The following is a 19,182-nucleotide window of genomic DNA, read 5'->3' on the forward strand; positions in this document are numbered from 1 at the left end:
GGGATTGAACTCAGGCCTTTGCATTTGCCAGGGAAGCACTTACTCCACTGAGCCATCTCCCTGGCCCCAAAATGTAGTTTTTTGTTTATTTGTTTGTTTTTTGCAGTAGCGGGGTTAAACTCAGGACCCTGCACTTCAGGCAAGCGCTTATTCTACTGAGTTATCTCCCCGGCCCTGTAACCCTTTTTAAAATTTATTTTGAGTCAGGTTCTCACTAAGTACCCCCATACTGGCCTCAGACTTGTGATCCTCCTGTGCCTCCCAAGCAACTGGCATTATAGGCATGTGCCACCATGCCCTGCTTTCTTTCTTTTTTATTTTATTTTATTTTATTTTTGAGAGGGGTCTTGCTGTGCAATGTAGGCTGGCCTTGTGCTCACCAACATGCCCAGTTCCTATGCCCTACTTTCTAATCAAAAATTTTCCTCGTTTTTTCAATTTGTTTGTCTCTTTGTTGATTTATTCAACTTCCTTATGTGTTCTGGGTATTAACGTTTTATTAGATACGTAATTCACAAATCATTCTTCTTGTTCTATGGGTTTTCGTTTGCTTGACAGAAGCACAAAAGTTAGTTTAATTAATTCTACCTTACGTGTATGTCCTTTTGTGTCATATACTTACTGCTTCCTATTGTTTTGTTTATATTTTAGGTAGAATCTTGCACTGGTGCTCAGGCTAGTCTTAAACTCCTGAATCCTGGGCTCCAGCAGCTGACACTGCAGGCACGTGTCCCTGTGCCTCTTTGTGCTTTCAGTATTACAGCTAAGAAATGATTGTGGAGGGTTTTAGGTTTTTGCCTCCTTATTTATTTTACACTTCTCATTGATTATGTTACTTAGAGTGTATACATCTATCTACCATTCTGTAATTTCAGGCTTTAACTTATTTAAGACCTTTTTTGAAAATGTGAATCTCTGTGATCATCGATTAAAAAGACAAGGAGCTCAGCTGGTAAGTACATTATTCTCAAATCTGCATAATTTGGATTCCTTTGTAAAGGTCAATATTTAGCAAAAAATACATTTGTACTAATGGGAGAAAACATGGGCTTTTTTTTTTTTTTTTTAAAGAAGAGGCTGTGTGTCTCCGCTAGTGCACCTCCTCAGCCGCGTAGGCTATTGCTCCTCTGCTCACTCATCCTGTCACTCTCGGCATCTTTCTGCACTGGAGCAGCTGTGGGCTCTTTTTTTAATGTTTTTAATTTTTTAAAAAATCTTTACTTATTTGTGTGGTACAGGGTCTCAGTATGCAGATTGGACTCATAGTGATCTTCCTGTCTCAGCCTCCCCAGTGCTGGGATTACAGGCGTGCACCACCACGCCTGCTTTCAGTAGTCAGTATGGCGTACCGTGGTTCCAGGACTGGAGTGGAGTGTGGTACTTGGGAATTGAACCTAGGTCCTTGTGCTTGCCAGGCAGGCGCTTAGACCACTGAGCTATCTCCCCAACCCTGCTGTGGACTCTTATGGTGAAGTCAGTTTGGAGGGGAGGCTTCAGTTCCTCAGTGTGCCTTTAAAAAAAAAGAGAGAGAGTCTTCATTCTTGGGATCTCGGTGGCAAGGATTACAGGAAAAAAATTAGGAATGGACAGTGAAGCAGAAAAATGGGGCTCTGTAGAATGCATGTAGCTTGTGTGTATGTCTACATGTGAGCCTTAGGAAAGAAAGGAAGACTTACTTCTTCTAAGTTCCTTTTGTTTGTGAGCTGACTCACTGGGATGCTAAGGATGTTTACAGAATCCTGTAGAGCTTGTGTCTTGCTGCCTTTCACTAAGTATTGGGGAAGCCCTGTTGAGCCCTGAGAGTGAGTAGTCACCTGTAGGTTGATTCTTTCTTTTTGAAGAAAAGCGCATGAAGGTGGGGTCCACTTACTCCTAAGCTGTTGCAGTAACCTGTGTGAGTAAAGGTATAGCTGAGCTTCAGGACTGTTTGGGAAAATCCTCGTCCCTTTCCTGGTTCCCACAGAGGTTACCCAGTGCTATCTGCAGTTTTAATTCATACTGACCTGAAGAGGTGTCATAACAGAAAACAACTTTCTGTAATTTTATCACCCCAATATGCTGTATAATTTATATGTAATTTTAACTTTTTTCTTTTGAATAGTATGTAGAAAAGTTGGAATTAATAGGAATGGATTTCATTTGGAAAATAGCCATGGAATCACCTGATGAAGAAATTGCTAATGAAGCTATTCAGCTAATCATAAACTATAGTTATATTAACCTGAATCCTCGGTTAAAGAAGGTAAGTATCCAAGGAAGGCAATTACTCATGTACAGAAAAGCAGAATTTTATTTTTATTGATCAGTTGTCATCCTTGCCATTTCCCTAAATTGTTTATTTTGAAGTTTTTTCCTTAGTAATGATTATAACTGAATGCTAATTTCCATATACTTCCTCCTTTTAGGATTCAGTGTCTTTACATAAGAAATTCATTGCTGACTGCTACACAAGATTAGAAGTGAGTAACAAGCTTTGTTGACCTGTCTTTGAAATGAATGTTTTTTTCCATTTGATAATTGTATGTTTTTAGGTGATGGTATAATGCTGATGTTCATAGCTAGATCCTGTTGAAGAATTTGTCACAAGCACCACATTGAGGCATAGAGAACAGACCCTGTCCTGATACAGAAATATACCAAGAGATCACTCCTTTTCTTTTTTTACCACCTCTCCGTGCCGTGCAGCAAGTCTCCTATACATTATTTGTACTAATTTTTTTCTCCCTTTTCAAGTCCAGAAAATTTATTTAGGCACATTCTCCTCTCTTATCCTTTACATTTCACAGTTGATAAAATAAATGCTATTGAAGACCATAGCAGGATACTCAGTTGCACATGATATTAGTTGCATTTGTCCATTAAAAGCCTGCTGCTTAGTGTTTCATATGCATTTCTAGTGGCTCACTTCCAGCATGATGGTGGAGCACTTGGCATTCATTTTTACTGGAGATAAGTGCTTAAGTTTTATAGCTAATAAAGAGTATTCCAAAAGCATAACATGCTACTGCCCCCAAAAGTCAGTAGTTAATCTTTCTGGTGCTCAGTATGTCCTGTAATCCACGGTATTTTACATCCCCTATATAAGGTAGCACATAAACTAACGTGTGTAGGGCAGTAGTTCCCATGAGGCTCTTATTTTGTCTTTTGGGGTCACATACTGATGTTTAGAGAGCTTTTTCATTGTCATAACTAGAAAGGGTCCAGTTAATACCTGGTGTATAAAGACCAGAGATTCTGCTGAATGTCCTACAATGTCTAGGACTTTCTGTAACAAAAGAAATTATCCAGCCCAAATGTCAGAAGAGTGTAGGTTGAGAAACCCTGACACTGAATGAGTACTTCGTATTTTATAGGCGGCCAGTTCAGCCCTTGGTGGCCCCACCCTTACACACGCTGTGACTAGAGCAACGAAGATGCTCACAGCAACTGCCATGCCAACCGTAGCAACATCAGTTCAGTCTCCATATAGGTAAGTGATTATGGAAGTAAAAACAGATATACACACATAAGTACGTAGCAGTGTTTTTTAAATTATTTTTTCCTCTGTGGATGTATCTTAATTATAGGTTTCTTGCTGTTATATAGTAATGTTTGCAAACAGTCATATCCTGAGGAGTGACATGTTCCTCATCACACGCCTGCAAATCCATGTCTTGGCAGTCTGTATGTCATTGCCGAAACACGCGCGTGTTGCTTTGGCCCTCCTTCCTGCCTGTGCACAGGTTCTGTTGCTGGGAAGGCTAAGCTGTCCTTACGTTGCCCAGGCTGGTCTTGAGCTCCTGGCCTTGAGTGACTCTCCCACCTTAGCTTTCAGAGTTGCTGGGTTTGTAGGCTCGTACTGCTGTGCCTAGCTAAGTGCTGCTCGTGTGTGTTTATAGTATTTTCATTCTGTATAAGATGAGTAATGTGTATAGGTAGAATAAAGACACAGTCATTGTATAAGTAATCATAACATGTTATATAATATATTATTGGTACTGGGAATCAAACTCAGGACCTGGTGCTTGCCAGGCAGGTGCTGTGTGACTCAGCTGTATCCCCGACCCTATGGTATTAATTATATAGTAAAATATTTCCTCACCAATAACTTCTTGACTAGTTAAATCTAGGGCATTAATGAGGTAAGGAAAATAAAGTGGAAGATGGTGATCAGTTAAAATTATGCATGTAATTAATTAACTAAAATTATTTTTAAAATAATTTTGAGAACTTTAGCCCAGATGTTTGTGTTAAAACTTTGAGCTCACATTACTATTTAGAATTTGCAGATACTATCAGTGAAGTCTGATTTAAATGTTTGCTGAGTTCTTTAAAATAGTAAGTAAAACAGTGCATGCTTAGAAATATCAGATTGAACTAACTTGTGTTGGGTTTTACAAGTGTGTGAAGCCTGGCAAGCAGCTCCACACCATTGTTAACCCCAACCCTTGATGGGACTTGGCCCTTGTGTCACCTTCTGCTGCCCTCTAGTGATGCCTCTCTGCATAGTTATTCTTTACTCAGAGCCACTGTTCATTTACAGCTTTTTATGCACTGTTGGAGATAATGCTTTTCTTTTCAAAACCTTCTTTAAAAAGGAAATCAAAGCAATATCTTTGCCCATATTGTTCTTTTTTACCTTGTTTTTAAAAATAAGTTGCTGCTGTGTAGCTGTACTTTTTTTTTTTTTTTTTTTCCAATTGTATGTGTTTGGTACAGGGTCTCCACCCCACAGCTCAGACTCGTAGTGATCCTCCTATTTTCAGCCTCTACAGTGCTGTGATTACAGGCGCGCCCCACCATGCCTGGTCTTGGTGGCCAGCTCAGCTCACCCAGGGGTGGGACTAGAACCCCATGTGGTGCTGGGGATTGAACCCGGGTCCTGGCACTTGCCTAGGCAGCAGCTCGGACTGCTGAGGTATCTCCATGGCCCTGTTGCTGTACTTTTAATACGAAGGGAGCAAATGAAACTCAGCCCCCTCAACTTTCATTTTTAAATGGCAGGAGGGTTTATAGATTTAGCTCATGATAAGAGCACTAACATGCTTTTCCATTCAAATATTCTGGGACATGTATCTGAAATATCCTTTCACTAAGAATTCTAAATCATGTTTTTAAAAATAACTCATACCCGTTATTCAGTTCCTTAATACTCGTCATTTACAAACTACTGGGTTAAGGTTTCCAAACTGTTACTTCCTAAAACCAGTGTGCTCTTTGTTTTTTCTCTTTACGAAGTACTTTTTATCCAGAACCATTTTATATTTAGCTGACTACACAGAAAAATCATTATCATTTGAAAGCCTTACCACCAGGTCTTAAGTAGAGGTACTAAGAATGTATGATATCAAAGTTGAATTTGAACTAAGACATTGTAGTTTATGTCATTTCACTAGTTTTGAAAGAACTTTCTAGTATGCATAATTGTTCCAGTGGAGGAGAGATGGGTTACTATTTCATCTGTATAGTATTTTGCAATGCTACCTGTGACTTAATTAATTATTGAAATGTAATTAAAGCTGTTCAAAATTAAATTATTTTAGCACTTAAATATTTTCTATCTGAATTTCAAGATTATAGTTCTTGCCCATAAACTGGAAGAATTTAGAATTTATATTATTTAGTAGAACTGTTAAAATGTGTTTAATCACATGGTTTTTCAGGCAAGCACAAGAACAAGAGTTCAATCCCTGGTACAAAAAGAAAAGAACTGGTTTTAAAATAAAAGTTCCAGGACTGCTTATTAAAGTATCAGTCCAGTTGTTAGAAAATGATAATGCCACTTTTTAATTTTAGAACTATACCTACTTGAAATATGTAGACTTTCTGGAACCAGTTACCTCAAGGGCACTTGAGTTGTTGTTTATTTCTGTTGGTATGTATGACATTCTCTTCAGTAGTGTGAAGTGGTGACTCTGTATGCTGTTGAATCCTGCAGTGCTGTTCCAATGATTATATTGTCTTCAACCAGAAGAGACCTCAGAGTTCATTTTCAAATTTTATTTGTGGTATACTTACTGGTTTGCATTTGCCTTCTACTTTTCAGTTGATTCATGACTTTCTCAGATTTTATATGTTTATAGTTTCATGTTGTATTTTAGTTGTAAAATTAGGAGACTAACTCATAATGATTGTTCATTACTGGAGGATTAGGCCTAGAGATCCAGGTCCTCCGTACAAGGGAACAGCTGATTATGATAAAGGAAGAAAAGCAAAGAAAGGGGCAGGTTGTCACCAGCTGGACCTGTGCCACAGCTGCGAGCAGGTTGGGCCACCTCTCATCGGGTGAAGGAGATGCCCAGTCTTTTCAGGTTTCAGTCTTTGACCAGTGAGCACTGACGGTGATTGTGGTGCTGGAGAAACAGATTAGAACTGAGCTCTGGTTAGCAGTGCATTGTGAGTGTATTTAACTTATTTTTTAAATCCATAGGTCCACCAAACTTGTGATAATTGAGAGACTGCTGCTTCTGGCAGAACGCTATGTGATCACTATAGAGGTAGGCCTCTCTATAAGGCAACTTCCTGGATTATAGATTAAAGGTGTTAGGTGTGTGTTTTTGACATGGTGAACAGCACCACTGTACATCTGACTTGTTGGATTTGTATCTTTTTCAAGGATTTTTACTCTGTTCCAAGAACTATTCTACCTCATGGTGCCTCATTTCATGGACATCTTTTAACTCTTAATATTACCTATGAGTCTACCAAAGATACATTCACTGTAGAGGTAGGTTTACACTAAGCTCTGCAGCCATGTTCATTGTCTCGTTGCTTTCATAAGAAGAGTGTTAATGGAGGTAGGCATGTGAATAGTGATTTTTAAAAGCTATTTGATAAACAAATTTAGACTAAAGACCTGATATGACAGGAGTCTAAGGGGTACAGGCAGATATATAAGTAAACATATAATGCTAAGTAGTAATAAGTGTTACAAAGAATAAATAGATCAGGCTGGGTTGACCGGGAGAATGGGCATGTGTGAGATTTTAGATAGAGATAGACTGGGAAAGTCTCTGGCTGTATCGCTTGAGCAGACTTAAGTAGAGCAACAGAGTAAATGGTAAGTCCTTGGAAGAGCGTTTTGGGCAGAGGGAGTAGCAAGCCAGTACAGAGGGAGGGCAGGTGGCTGCGAGGCTGGAGCACAGCGAGCAGGGAGGAGGAGAGGGCGCTGCGGTGAGGCACTGGGAGTTTGTTCCACACAATGTGGTAAGGTTGGAGTGTGGACTAAGACAAGCTTCTTTGCTTTGGATTGCTTTCTGCTCTCATTTTCTAGAAAGGAGCCTTCTACCTAGTAGGAAGGAGCTCACAGTTGTTTAAAGGAACGAGTGAGTGAATGCTCTCCCAGCAGCGTTGGTTTTCTCTTGTAGGCACACAGTAATGAAACCGTCGGGAGTGTCCGGTGGAAGATAGCCAAGCAGTTGTGCTCTCCTGTGGATAATATACAGATATTTACAAATGATAGCCTGGTAGGTTTCAGTGGCAGCTTTTGGCACTTAGCCTGCTGTGAACACTTTTGTCTTCTTTTTCCTTTCAGTAATTATGAAACCTTTTTTGCAGTTGACAGTGAATAAAGATCAAAAGCTGCTCCACCAGCTGGGCTTCTCTGATGAGCAGGTTCTTACAGTAAAGACCTCTGGCAGTGGGACACCCTCTGGGAGTTCAGCAGACTCCTCAACCAGCTCCAGCAGCAGCAGCAGCAGCGGGGTCTTCAGTTCATCATATGCCATGGAGCAGGTACTGAGGGGTCAGTTCCAGTTCACTGACCAGCATGTTCCAGTCAGTATCTTTAGCTTCAGCCCAGGTGGATTTGGGTGCTTATGCCCCTTTCTCTACGATGAGTTCTGACTCTTCAGAACACGTAACTGAGAACAGCTAGGATTTGTCTGGGCAAAATTGTGTGACTCACCAGCTTCTGAGTCTCAGTCTTGGGAAGCACAGTGCTGTCCTGCTGGGCCACCCATGGTCCTCTTAAACCCATCTTCGAGGATGCCTTGACTTTCCCTCTCTGTGAGTCAGCCCATTAGCAACCAAACATGTTGTTTTTTCTGTCATCTTAAGAAAACTCCTCACACCAAGTCACCTTTATTGACCTGTTCTCTCCACACATCAACAGAGTTCCCAAAAAAGTTGTCTACACTTGCTTCTGCTTCTTTTTGTCTTCCTCTCTTGAAAAGAGACTGTCCAGAGATTAATGTGTCTCCTCCCCCTCTTAGTGCTTATCTCTGTGTTTTAGGGTTTTTTCCTTTTCTTTTTTTGAGACTGTGTTTCATTATGTAGTTCAGGCTGGTCTTGAACTTATTATGTAGCCCATGCTGGTCTCAAACATGATGATGCTCCTGCCTCAGCCTCCAAGTGCTGGGGTTGCAGGCACACACCCCCACACCCAGCTTTAGTTTGTGTCTTTAGCCTGAAGTGGACACACAGATACACCTGACTTCTCGATAGCTCCTTTTTTATGCCCACTGGACACTCCAGTCATCAGGGTCCAAAGCTGGACTCTGATCTCCCCTTTCTCACACCTTGCCCCTCCTCGAGTTCTCTTAAGTCCATAATCTTGCTGTATCTCCAGTGGTATTCCTATTCTTCCAGTGGCTCATGGCAGAGTCCTCACTGTCTCTTTTTCTGTCAAAACCATAATGAGAATCGAGTCCTGGTGCATTTCTCTGCCTCTACAGCTCCTTGGTCCAGCATCCCTCATCCCACACCTGTGTGTTTCGGTGGTGTTCTTGCAGGGGTCTCAGCTTTTGCTATAGGCTGATGGCTCTTCTGTGTGGGCACCCAGCAGCCCACAGCCTGGTAGAAGTCAGATTTGCCACTCCTCAACTCCCTGTGCCATTCAGAAGAGTTACGAGTCTTTCTTGGGCTCTCTAGGGACCCCTGACCAAGGCCCACTCACTGCCCAGCCCTCACCCAGCCTGCCCCAGTGGCATGGCCACTCATCCAGCGTCTCTGGCAACCTTGCTTGGATTTCCAACCCTGTTTCTTCTCCTGCATCTGCATCTTCCCTCCCTGCCTTTCCCTTTTCTTTAACATGGTACAAATTTATTGAGCTTTTTTTCTTTCAAGTAAAATTTGAGCTCCCCAGCAGAGTCTTCTGCGCTTTGCTCACTGCCAGTTCCCTGGCACGTTAGCAGTGTCTGGATGCTGGAGGTGCAGACTTGATTCACTTCTACGAGTCAGTGTGTCTGTTATGTTTTTTTTATGTCAGCTCTGAGCTGGCTTCAGGGTGCAAAGCTACAAGAGATGTTCAGCACATTAGGCTTTTCCTGTCTAGGGAGCAAGCTCTTGTAAAGGAAAGGTATTTAAAAGACACAGGGATTTTCTTTTCTTTCTTTTTTTTTTATTTTTTTTATTTTTTTATTTTTAGGACAGGGTCTACAGGGTCTCACTGCATCGATGGGACTCTCAGTGATCCTTTTGTTTACAGCCTCCCAAGTGCTGGGATTACAAGCATGCGCCACCACACCCAGTCTCAATCACTGTCTCAGAATTCCCTGGAGGAAGGGCTGGCCTAGCAGGCCCATAGATCAAACTCCCAGCCCCTAAGCATGTGCTTTAATCCACTGAGCTATTTGGCCGGCCCGGTTTTACTTTTATGTTACATATTTTAATTTCAAGTGTAAGGTCTTCTTGTGACTGTATTGTTCTAGTTTATAGCATAAGCTATATGTATATATCAAAGAGCTTTTCAGGTTTACTATGAGTGTTGTGGGGTTTTAAAGTAGCTATACACAAAAAGTAGGTCCCTGGCTTAATAACACACTCCAGTTGCGGACTTTCACAGGTGTACTATGTGAGCCTCACTGTTGGCTCACGGACAAATCTGACTTAGAAACAATTTTCCAGGAATGTTCATAAGTCAGGGACTTAGTGTGTGTAAAGCTCCGTGGTATTATGATAGTTGATTAACAACAAGCACAATATACATAACCTTTTCAAGTTTTACATTTTAAACTATCATTTATTGTGAATTTATTAAAAACTTTCCCATATATAACTGTGTTCTATGAGGACCAGGCACATAGCTCAGCAGTATAGTGCCTACTGGCAAGCTCAAGGTCATGAGTTTCATTCACAATACAAAAAAAAAGAAAAGAAGAAAACAAATATATATGTATTATAATGTACAGTTATTTATTCTTTAGAGCCAGAAAATAGTGCATTAAGCACATCTTTATCTCTTTGAAGTTACAGCCAGTTCATCTTTTCTGGTCTTCAGAAATAGTAGCCTAGATTACACGTCCTTCCAGTTGGTGTGAATGTGCATATACTCCTTTACCTTCACTTCCCAGTCAGTGTGACCCACCTGGCTGCAGACAAGCCACAAGTGCCCCGTCTCTGCCTGTGTACCTTGGCCCCTTCCCAGGCAGGTGGAAGAGATGAACCCCTATCTGCATGCTTCCACCCACCAAGCACTGCACTCCCTTTAAGCTTAAGGGCAGCCATCATTTCAGAAATCATAGTCTTGGGATCTGTTTGGTAGAAAAGGAGATAATTATTTTTCTAGATATATATTTATACTTCGCTTTTTCCCTCAGGAGAAATCCCTCCCCGGTGTGGTGATGGCTCTTGTGTGTAATGTGTTTGACATGCTTTACCAGCTCGCCAATCTCGAGGAGCCAAGGTACGGAGAAATGCGTGTGAGGCCTGAGAGGGCAAGTTACTAAGGTTGAGGAGCCAATGGAACTCGTCACTTCAGTTGTATTGTACTTTACAGTTCAGATTGTGATCCTGATACTGAAACTGGCTTATGGGAACAAAGTTTTATTTAAAAATTTTCAGGATAACTCTGCGAGTACGAAAGCTTCTGCTGTTGATACCCACGGATCCAGCCATCCAGGAAGCGCTTGATCAGCTTGATTCATTAGGCAGGAAGGTATTGTATCTCCACTACTTACTTAGCCATCTTGAGAATTTTATGTCACGAGACTGAAAACAGAAGCTGGACTCATGTTAAGGCCCTATCTTCGCATCTTTCTCACATTCTTTCTTTCCAAAAAAAAAAACTTTTGCAGGGCCAGCCAGATAGCTCAGCAGATTAAAGCGCCTGCTTAGGCTGACAAAGGGACCAGTGTTCGATCCCCAGCATGCAGTGCTGGCCCCACCCACGGGGCACACTGAGATGGTGATTGAGACTGGGTATGGTAAGCCTGTAATCCCAGCACTTGGGAGGCTGAAAACAGGAGGATCACTATGAATCTCATCTGTGTAGTGAGATCCTGTAGACCCTGTACTAAATTAAAAAAAAAAAAAACTTTGCTGTAAGTGGAATTCAGAACTTTATATTCACTTCTAAAGTATCCAGAGAGAGGCAATAATGACCTCAAATTTAGTGTCATCTCCTCCTCCGTGCTTATCATGTACGTAGAAAATAAGCCAGAGATGAAGTTGCTTGTCCAGGGTCAGACTAGTTCTGATTCAGTTGACATACTTTACTTCTGCTGTGAACCTCTAATTGTTGCATGTCTGACTTACTCGTAAGAATAGATGACCATTTTTTCATTACAAATGATAAAGTTCATTTTAATTTATAGAATGTTGTTTCTTAAGAGATATATGTAGAGAAAACTATATTTTATCTGTCATATTGAATTCTCAGAATTAATTTAAAACGATTGTTAGAACTAATTTGTCTATTTTAGTGGTTGAAATTTAGATCAGCTCAATCATGGCATTTGTGGCTAGGTACTAATTTGAGAAAGAAGAGAAGTGATACAATTATAAGCTGTGTGGTGGTGCACACCTGCAATTCCAGCACTTGGGAGGCTAAAGCAAGAGGATGATTGTGAGTTCAAGACCAGCCTAGGCTACGTGTTGAGCTCAATGCCAACCTGAACTGCATTAAAAAAGTACATCATTGGTATTAACTAAAAAGAAATTTTCAAAACTACTACTTCAGCAGTATAATAATTTAGCAGGAGCTGGGGAGATGGCTCAGTAGAATAAGCGCTTCCTTGGCAAGCACAAGGGCCTGAGTTCAATCCCCAGTTCTGCCAAAAAAATTAAAAATTAAAAAAATGAACCAGAATAATTTATCAGTATCCAGAAGTACAGGTTGTAAATATGGAAACAGTTTTAACATGACCTTGCTAGTGTTGCTTACCATTATCAAAAGATGTATGTAATATTTGAATATCATGCAACATTTAGATTTTGTACAATGCAGCTTAATGTTTTATTAATTAGTGATACAGTTTTATAAAGATAATTTTTCAGAAAGTTTCATTGATGTCACCTATATTAAGGAAAAAAAGAACATTAGAATATGGATTGAAGTCTGCTTTTCTTTAATTTACGCTTTTAAGGCATCCTTTCCTTTTTGCATTCTTTTAAATTTAGAAAACGTTGTTGTCAGAATCAAGTTCACAGTCTTCCAAGTCTCCGTCCCTCTCTGCAAAGCAGCAGCATCAGTCAAGTGCGAGTTCAATCTTAGAAAGCCTATTTCGGTCCTTTGCTCCAGGAATGTCCACCTTCAGGGTACTCTACAACTTGGAAGTAAGGAGCCTGCTTCTTTGTCATTTCTTTCTTTCTTTTTTTTTTTTTTAAAATTTTATTTATTTATATGTGTGTGTGTGGCCAGCTCAGCCCACCAGGGGGCGGGGCTGGCTGGCATGTAGTGCTGGGGGATTGAACCGCAGTCCCTGTGCTTTGCTAAGCTTATTCTAAGTAGGTGCTTTAGACCACTAAGCTATCTCACCAGCCCTGTCATTTCATTTTAACAGAATGAAAATGAAATAGTTTGAAGATTCATGCCTTTAGATGCCAGAAATTAGTAAAAGTTGCTTTTACAGTATTATGTAATCTCTTTTAAAAAATGGGTTTTGAACACAATATTTTTTTTTTTTTTTGCCTTTGGAAACTCCCAGATTTTTTTTCAGTTTATACTTAGGTTCATTGTCACATTTGTAAAAGAGCATATGAATAGTTAAAGTCTTACATTACATATGCATCATTACCTTCCTCTGAAAGTTCTACACTTTGTATAACTATCTCCAGCTTTCTTAATTATATACTATTTTTTTCTTTTTTAATTTATTCAAGTTTTCTGCCTCTATTCAAGACTTATGAAGAATTTACCAGGAAGCACATTAACATTAAGTTTAAGAATGCTATTAGGAGAACTAGAGTTAACTTATTTTATTATAATCTTAGTCTGTTTGTAACAGGATCTGTATAGACTTAAACAGTAGCCCAAGCAGCAGAACCTGCATTGCTCACGGTCTCAGCTTGAGAAGCCCTAGATAAGGCCATTCAGTGTGTGGTACAGGCCCACTTGCCGGGTCATGTCAGTGGTGTTCTCTGGAGTCCTCACTTGGCAAGAAGGGGGTGACTGGGAGGGGGACTCTTGTGAAGTAGCCCATTCATGTAAGTTTCCATCATCTCCTGGAAACTCCAGTCACCTTCAGAGTTAGAATCTCAGACTTGGGATTTTGGAGACGTCCAGTCCACGGCAGTCACCTGCCTCCCTGAAAATAGACCTAAATTAACAGGTTTAGTTCACTAAGTATGTACACAGTAAACTGGAGGGCTCCTTCTCCTGTGTAGTGCTTGTCCTGTTCAGAGAGCAAAAACATCTCTAACAAAAATCCCACCTTCAAGACCTAAGCCTCGAAAGCCCATAGGTTTATAGAAACACATTTTTAGACTGGGAATGGATCCTGAACTGTTCCTTAATTTATAACTGAGGCAGTAAGAGATCTTTAAGTTTTTAAACAATTATGACTACCTAAGCAGTTGTTTACTACGTAATTATTATCTGCCTTTACCTGATGGGAAAGCAAAAGGGAAAATCACCTGTAGTCTCTTATCTGTAGCTGATATAGGGAGAATGTGAATTAAATTTGTAGCCTTGTGCTGTAGTTTAATTATTTGCCTGAAATAATTTTCTGCACTACCACAGTGTTCAGTTAGGCTTTCCTGACATATGCTTTGCATGTGAGAGAAGAAAGGGCGCGGACACAAGAAGGCTGTGCACCTCTTCACTCAAGGTGCAACCATGTGACCTTGAGTGAGAGGCCCCTTAACCTGTCCAGACTCGGGCCCCTCACACATAAAGTAAAACATGTATGCCTAGTACATTGCTCATAGTTCATTGGTTAGGGAGCTCAGCTAACATTGTAAATATTTGGCAGTTTTATAAAACTTGAGATTTTGTGCTTTCTAAAGAACATGTCTGAGCTGGGTGTGGTGGCACATACCTGCAGTCCTAGCTACTCAGGAGGCTGAGATAGGAGTTCAAGGCTGGCCTGAATAATTTAGCAAGACCCTGGCTCAAAGTAGAAAGGCTGGGACCAGGGAGATGGCTCAGTAGAATAAGCACTTTCCTGGCAAGAGCAAGGGTCTGAGTTCAATCCCCAGTTCTGCACCCCCCCCCCCAGAGTGCTGGGAGATTGAGGCAGGAGATTACCACTAGAGCCCAGTGTCGCTGGTGCTTTAACAACAAGACCCCCCCCCCCAAAAAAAAAGAAAGGCTAGAGATGTGGCTTGGCAATGCCTGAGTGTGCTGGCCCAGCACAGGCAAGACTGTGACTCCCACCTCAGTCCCACAAAAGGGGGTGTGTAGGGGCATCTCTAGCAGATTATATAAAAGCACCTGTTTTCTAAGCTTGAAGCCTGAAAATTTGACATTTACCCATTTTATCAGAAGAATGTGCTAGCTTTCTTTAGAGCTGAACAATTTTTTTCTTTCTAATTCAATAGAATATGGAGAATGCCTATCTTAATTGTGAAACAGAAGCCCCTGATAGTTCTGGAAGGAAAATAATGTATAATGGCTTAGAGATTCTAGCTCTAGTTTCCTGAACATTTTACTCAGTAAAGGAATAATTTTTGCAGAAAATATTGGAATAGTTAATTATGCTTTTCTGTTCTAGGTTTTAAGCTCCAAACTCATGCCAACAGCTGACGATGACATGGCAAGAAGCTGTGCGAAATCCTTCTGTGAGAATTTCCTCAGGGCAGGTGGTTTGAGGTGTGTGAGTGGCAGAAATGAGTACAGTTATCTCAGTTAATTTTACCTGCAGAGCCTTGCTTGTTCTCAACAAGGTGTCAGTGGGTTATAATACCAAGGAATGATGCTTCAGTCTTTTAGAATATTGTAATTCCTTTTGTGACTTTGGACTATTTAAAAAGCACAGAGAAGTGAGACTTTTCCACCTCTGTCAGGGAAATTCTTAAGTGTAGAGGTGAGGGGACCATATGGGTATCTTTGAGTCTACCATAAGTTTGAAACAGGGTGAATTTGACTCCCTGTAATCCATGTTATGTCCAGCATCTGTGCCAGGCTTGTAAAGATAAGTTAGACATTATTTGCCTTTGAGAGGTTTGTGGTTTAAAAATAATAGCAAGAGCTAGCTGCTATCTGAAAAATTTAAAGGCAGATCAGAGGTGCTGCAGGAGGAAGGCAAGAGAGCAGTGGAGAAATGTCCGGGGTAGTAAGGTCAGTGAGCGCTTCTTGGCTTGAGCTGGGGACTGAGAAGATGCCAAGCAATTGCCAGGATCAGGAAGGAGGGAAAGGGAGCTTCAAGCTCAGATGGAAGGCAGCATGAGTGGTATGAGAAGGTGAACCTCCCACTACAGGAGCTACTGTGAACTAGACCACAGACACAGGAGAGCTGTGCAGACAGAAGGCCCTGTAGAGGAATGAAGGCCAGCTGGAAGCTGAAGCAAGTTCAGGGATTCCTCTATGCAAGTCTGGTGGGAAGCTGCACTGAGACTAGAGGAGATATTGGGATAGGAATTGAGGACTGAAATAATTCCCATACAGTATGAAAGAACTGGTAAATGTGCACGGCTTTTCTACTTAACACTTTAGAAGTGTTAGGAAAAAGGGGAAACTCATTGCCACTTACTCCAACATCTATAAGTTTGTCGTAATAAAGGCATTATGTGTTTGGCTTGTTTATGTATGTTAGTTAATTGATGTGGCAGGTATTGTTGGAGCTCAGGGAACAGCAGTGTCCACAGACAAAATTCATGTCTTCACAACACTTGCAGTCTGTCAGAATGGAGACAGATAAGATTACGTTAGGTGATAAGATCTGTAGAGAGAAATAAAGGAAGGAAGCTGGGATAAAGGGTGTTGTGGTTTTAGTAGAAGGATAAACAACCTGAAGTCATGAGGGCGATGCCTGCAGATAGCACGTAGGAGAAAACTCTCCAGAGGAGCAGCCGGAACATTGTCCTGCAGAGGCCACAGGAGGGCAGAGTGGCAGGGGCCAAGTGAGTGAGACACAGCTGGTCGTGACGCTGTGCAGATCCCAGCGGTCAGGGTGTGTAGTGCCTTTGGGCCATTGTGCAGAAGCTGCCTTTTTTCCATAAAGGAAGGCTGCACTGAAGGGTGATGTGCAGAAGGCTACCATGATTTGGCTTACATTTTAGAATGATCATTTTGTTTGATATTTTGAGGACAGATTTGGAGAATAAAGGGACATAGTGGAAGTAGGAGAAGTGGTTGGAAAGCAGGGAGTAGGTGGACTTGAAAACATGCTTGACTCAATAAAACAGTGTTGTTTGGGGGTTTTTTCGTTTATTTGTTTGGTTTTGGCATTAGGAATCTAGCTCAGGACCTTGCGCTTGCCAGGCAGGTACTGTGCCACGGAGCTATTCACCAGCCCTTGATACATTTTGAAGTGATAGTTCTATGAGTATCATGATAGCAATTGTCAATGAACTCATAGCAGTTAGTGAGAAGGGGACCCATCTGAACACTGTCCTGGGTGTCTGGCTGAGCCAGGAGTCTAACTTAATAGACCAGAAAGGTTCTATCTATCATGGGAAACTGTTGCATAGTTCATTTATATGTAAGGATTTTATAGAGTAACTAGGAACAATTATGAACCAGATGAGTTAATTATAGAAAATTTCCTGTGAAAAAATAGGAGGCTTTATATACTTGCTTTTTTTTTTTCTTCTTCTTCTTCCAAGTTTGGTTGTAAATGTCATGCAGCGAGATTCCATCCCATCAGAAGTAGACTATGAGACAAGACAGGGTGTTTATTCCATCTGTCTGCAGCTTGCAAGGTATGTAAACCTGCTTATTGCATGCCCCCAGGCAATGCTCCAACTTTAGTAGCAGTGCTGCCACAGCAAGCGTGCACCGAGGCAAAGCTAACCTTGCTTTTCCTTCCTCAGTTGTACCACTTTAAACGTTAAAAAATGATCTTGAATAAGCCTAGCTTTTTCTTTTTAAGATTTTTACTTGTTGGACAAACAATGCCCACATTATTAGATGAAGACCTCACCAAAGATGGCATAGAAGCACTTGCTTCTCGCCCATTCCGAAACATCAGCCGGCAGACGAGCAGACAGATGTCCTTGTGCGGTACTCCAGAAAAGTCATCCTATCGACAGTTGTCAGTATCAGATAGGTCTTCTATCAGGGTTGAGGAAATCATCCCTGCTGCTCGAGTTGCAATACAAGTAAGTCATTAGTTTTCAAGAACTAGTAAGTACTTCCTACTTATAATACCCTGCTTGGGAAGGGGGTTCTTTGGATATAGAAGTGATGAAGTTATGAATATTGTTTTCAAGGAATTTATGATAAGGAAAAGACAGTAAAACTACAAAGGCAGAATGCAGTGTGGGCCTTCACAATAATTAAAATGACTGCCTTACCCTGTGCTTTCAGGGGTGCTTTTGTGCTGGAGGTGGCTGCTGAGCTGGGCCTTGAAGACAGCGTGGGGTTTGGACATAGATTTGTCCATGCAGAAAAGAGAGCAGGAGCCAACTTAGCAATAAAACTATAGCTAGTGTGCAAGGTCACTGGGTAGTCCTCAGAGACCAAATTTTAGTGTGTACAAAAAACAAATTGGTAAAGGACCAATGGGAGCCAGAACATGGAGATGAGAGAGCTGTTCCACAGGTGACAGACACTGAAAGTCTGAATAGTTATGGTAGCGTGAGAAAACTGTCTGGTCTTGGAGGGTAGAGTCCAGAGTAAAAGCTGCAGGTGTCTAGGATAGTGCTCATGTGAGCCCCTGCTGTCTCTCACTGCGCCCTTTCCACACTGTAGACTATGGAAGTGAGTGATTTCACTTCTACTGTGGCATGTTTCATGAGATTGTCGTGGGCTGCAGCTGCAGGACGGCTGGACCTCGTCGGGAGTAGCCAACCAATTAAAGAAAGTAATTCTCTGTTTCCTGCTGGGATTCGAAATCGACTCAGCAGTTCAGGTAATGGCTTCAAAGGGACAGTAATTAAAATGTGGGCAAAGAAATTGCTGTAAGAATCATTGATGTATAGATTTTTTAGATTCACAAAAAGGGGAGGAAGAGTCTTTGCTTTGAGCATGATGAGTAAAATTCATCAGGCTTAATATTTATGCACATGACTATGTATATGTCATAGTTTAGAAGAGAAAGCATTTATAAATGCCTAGAATAAATGGGGAAAGCAAATTAAGGTCTTTAGCTTCCCTGAAGGTAACAGTGTCATGAGGCCAGTAATTGTAGATGAACACAAATTCATGTAGAATTCTGACCTAGAAAATGTTTTTTTCTTACTTTGACAGGTAATTTCCTGTTGGACCTTTTTATTACTTTATATCTTAGGTTTGTGTGGTTTTCATGCTTTGTCTTTACAAAGAGCTGGAGTGTTTTTAAAAAAGATTTTTCAAATTATGATGTCTAGTAAAATGAAGAAGTGTTAACTACTCAGTGTTTTCAAGGACATAATGGTGCATGTGGCCCATTAACACCAAGTTACAAGACACAAAGCATTTTTGGTGGCCCAAGAAAGCTCCCTCGTGTTCCATAATCACACTATTCTCATTTTGCCACCTGAGATACTCTTTCCTTCTGAAGCTCTTTTTAATTCCTACAAGTGTGTTTTAAATACAAAACAGGTTGGGTGTCTCAGATACCCTGCATCTCTTTTTATATCATTTTATGTCTTAGACAAACAGGCTTTCTTGAAGTGTTTAATGTCACATGAGGATTCTGAATTGTATATTAAGTGCTGCACAGTACCTATAGGATCCATGCATGGTAAATTTCTGCTTCCTACTTTCAGGAAGTAATTGTAGCTCTGGAAGTGAAGGAGAACCAGTAGCCCTGCACGCAGGAATCTGTGTCCGGCAGCAGTCTGTGTCCACCAAAGACTCGCTGATTGCAGGAGAGGCTTTGTCTCTTCTGGTCACGTGCCTGCAGCTTCGCAGCCAGCAGCTAGGTAGGAGGACACTTACTTGTGATTAATTTCTTTCAG

General features: G+C 41.1%; 1 protein-coding gene across 1 annotated transcript in view; it reads left to right on the forward strand.

Annotated features, from left to right (window-relative positions):
• Usp24 (ubiquitin specific peptidase 24) overlaps nt 1-19,182 on the forward strand; it is a 131,974-nt gene that overhangs the window by 60,669 nt on the left and 52,123 nt on the right. Inside the window, exons 22-37 of the mRNA XM_023702674.1 lie at nt 876-952; nt 2,102-2,242; nt 2,406-2,459; nt 3,354-3,469; nt 6,410-6,476; nt 6,596-6,706; nt 7,347-7,445; nt 7,537-7,713; nt 10,518-10,603; nt 10,762-10,855; nt 12,319-12,474; nt 14,853-14,950; nt 16,906-17,001; nt 17,172-17,400; nt 17,993-18,152; nt 18,991-19,146. Coding sequence (XP_023558442.1) covers nt 876-952; nt 2,102-2,242; nt 2,406-2,459; nt 3,354-3,469; nt 6,410-6,476; nt 6,596-6,706; nt 7,347-7,445; nt 7,537-7,713; nt 10,518-10,603; nt 10,762-10,855; nt 12,319-12,474; nt 14,853-14,950; nt 16,906-17,001; nt 17,172-17,400; nt 17,993-18,152; nt 18,991-19,146 — 1,917 coding nt within the window. The remainder of the gene's footprint in view (nt 1-875; nt 953-2,101; nt 2,243-2,405; nt 2,460-3,353; nt 3,470-6,409; nt 6,477-6,595; nt 6,707-7,346; nt 7,446-7,536; nt 7,714-10,517; nt 10,604-10,761; nt 10,856-12,318; nt 12,475-14,852; nt 14,951-16,905; nt 17,002-17,171; nt 17,401-17,992; nt 18,153-18,990; nt 19,147-19,182) is intronic.

This window comes from Octodon degus, unplaced genomic scaffold, assembly GCF_000260255.1.
Source record: "Octodon degus isolate 3935 unplaced genomic scaffold, OctDeg1.0 scaffold00156, whole genome shotgun sequence".
Classification (NCBI taxonomy): domain Eukaryota; kingdom Metazoa; phylum Chordata; class Mammalia; order Rodentia; family Octodontidae; genus Octodon; species Octodon degus.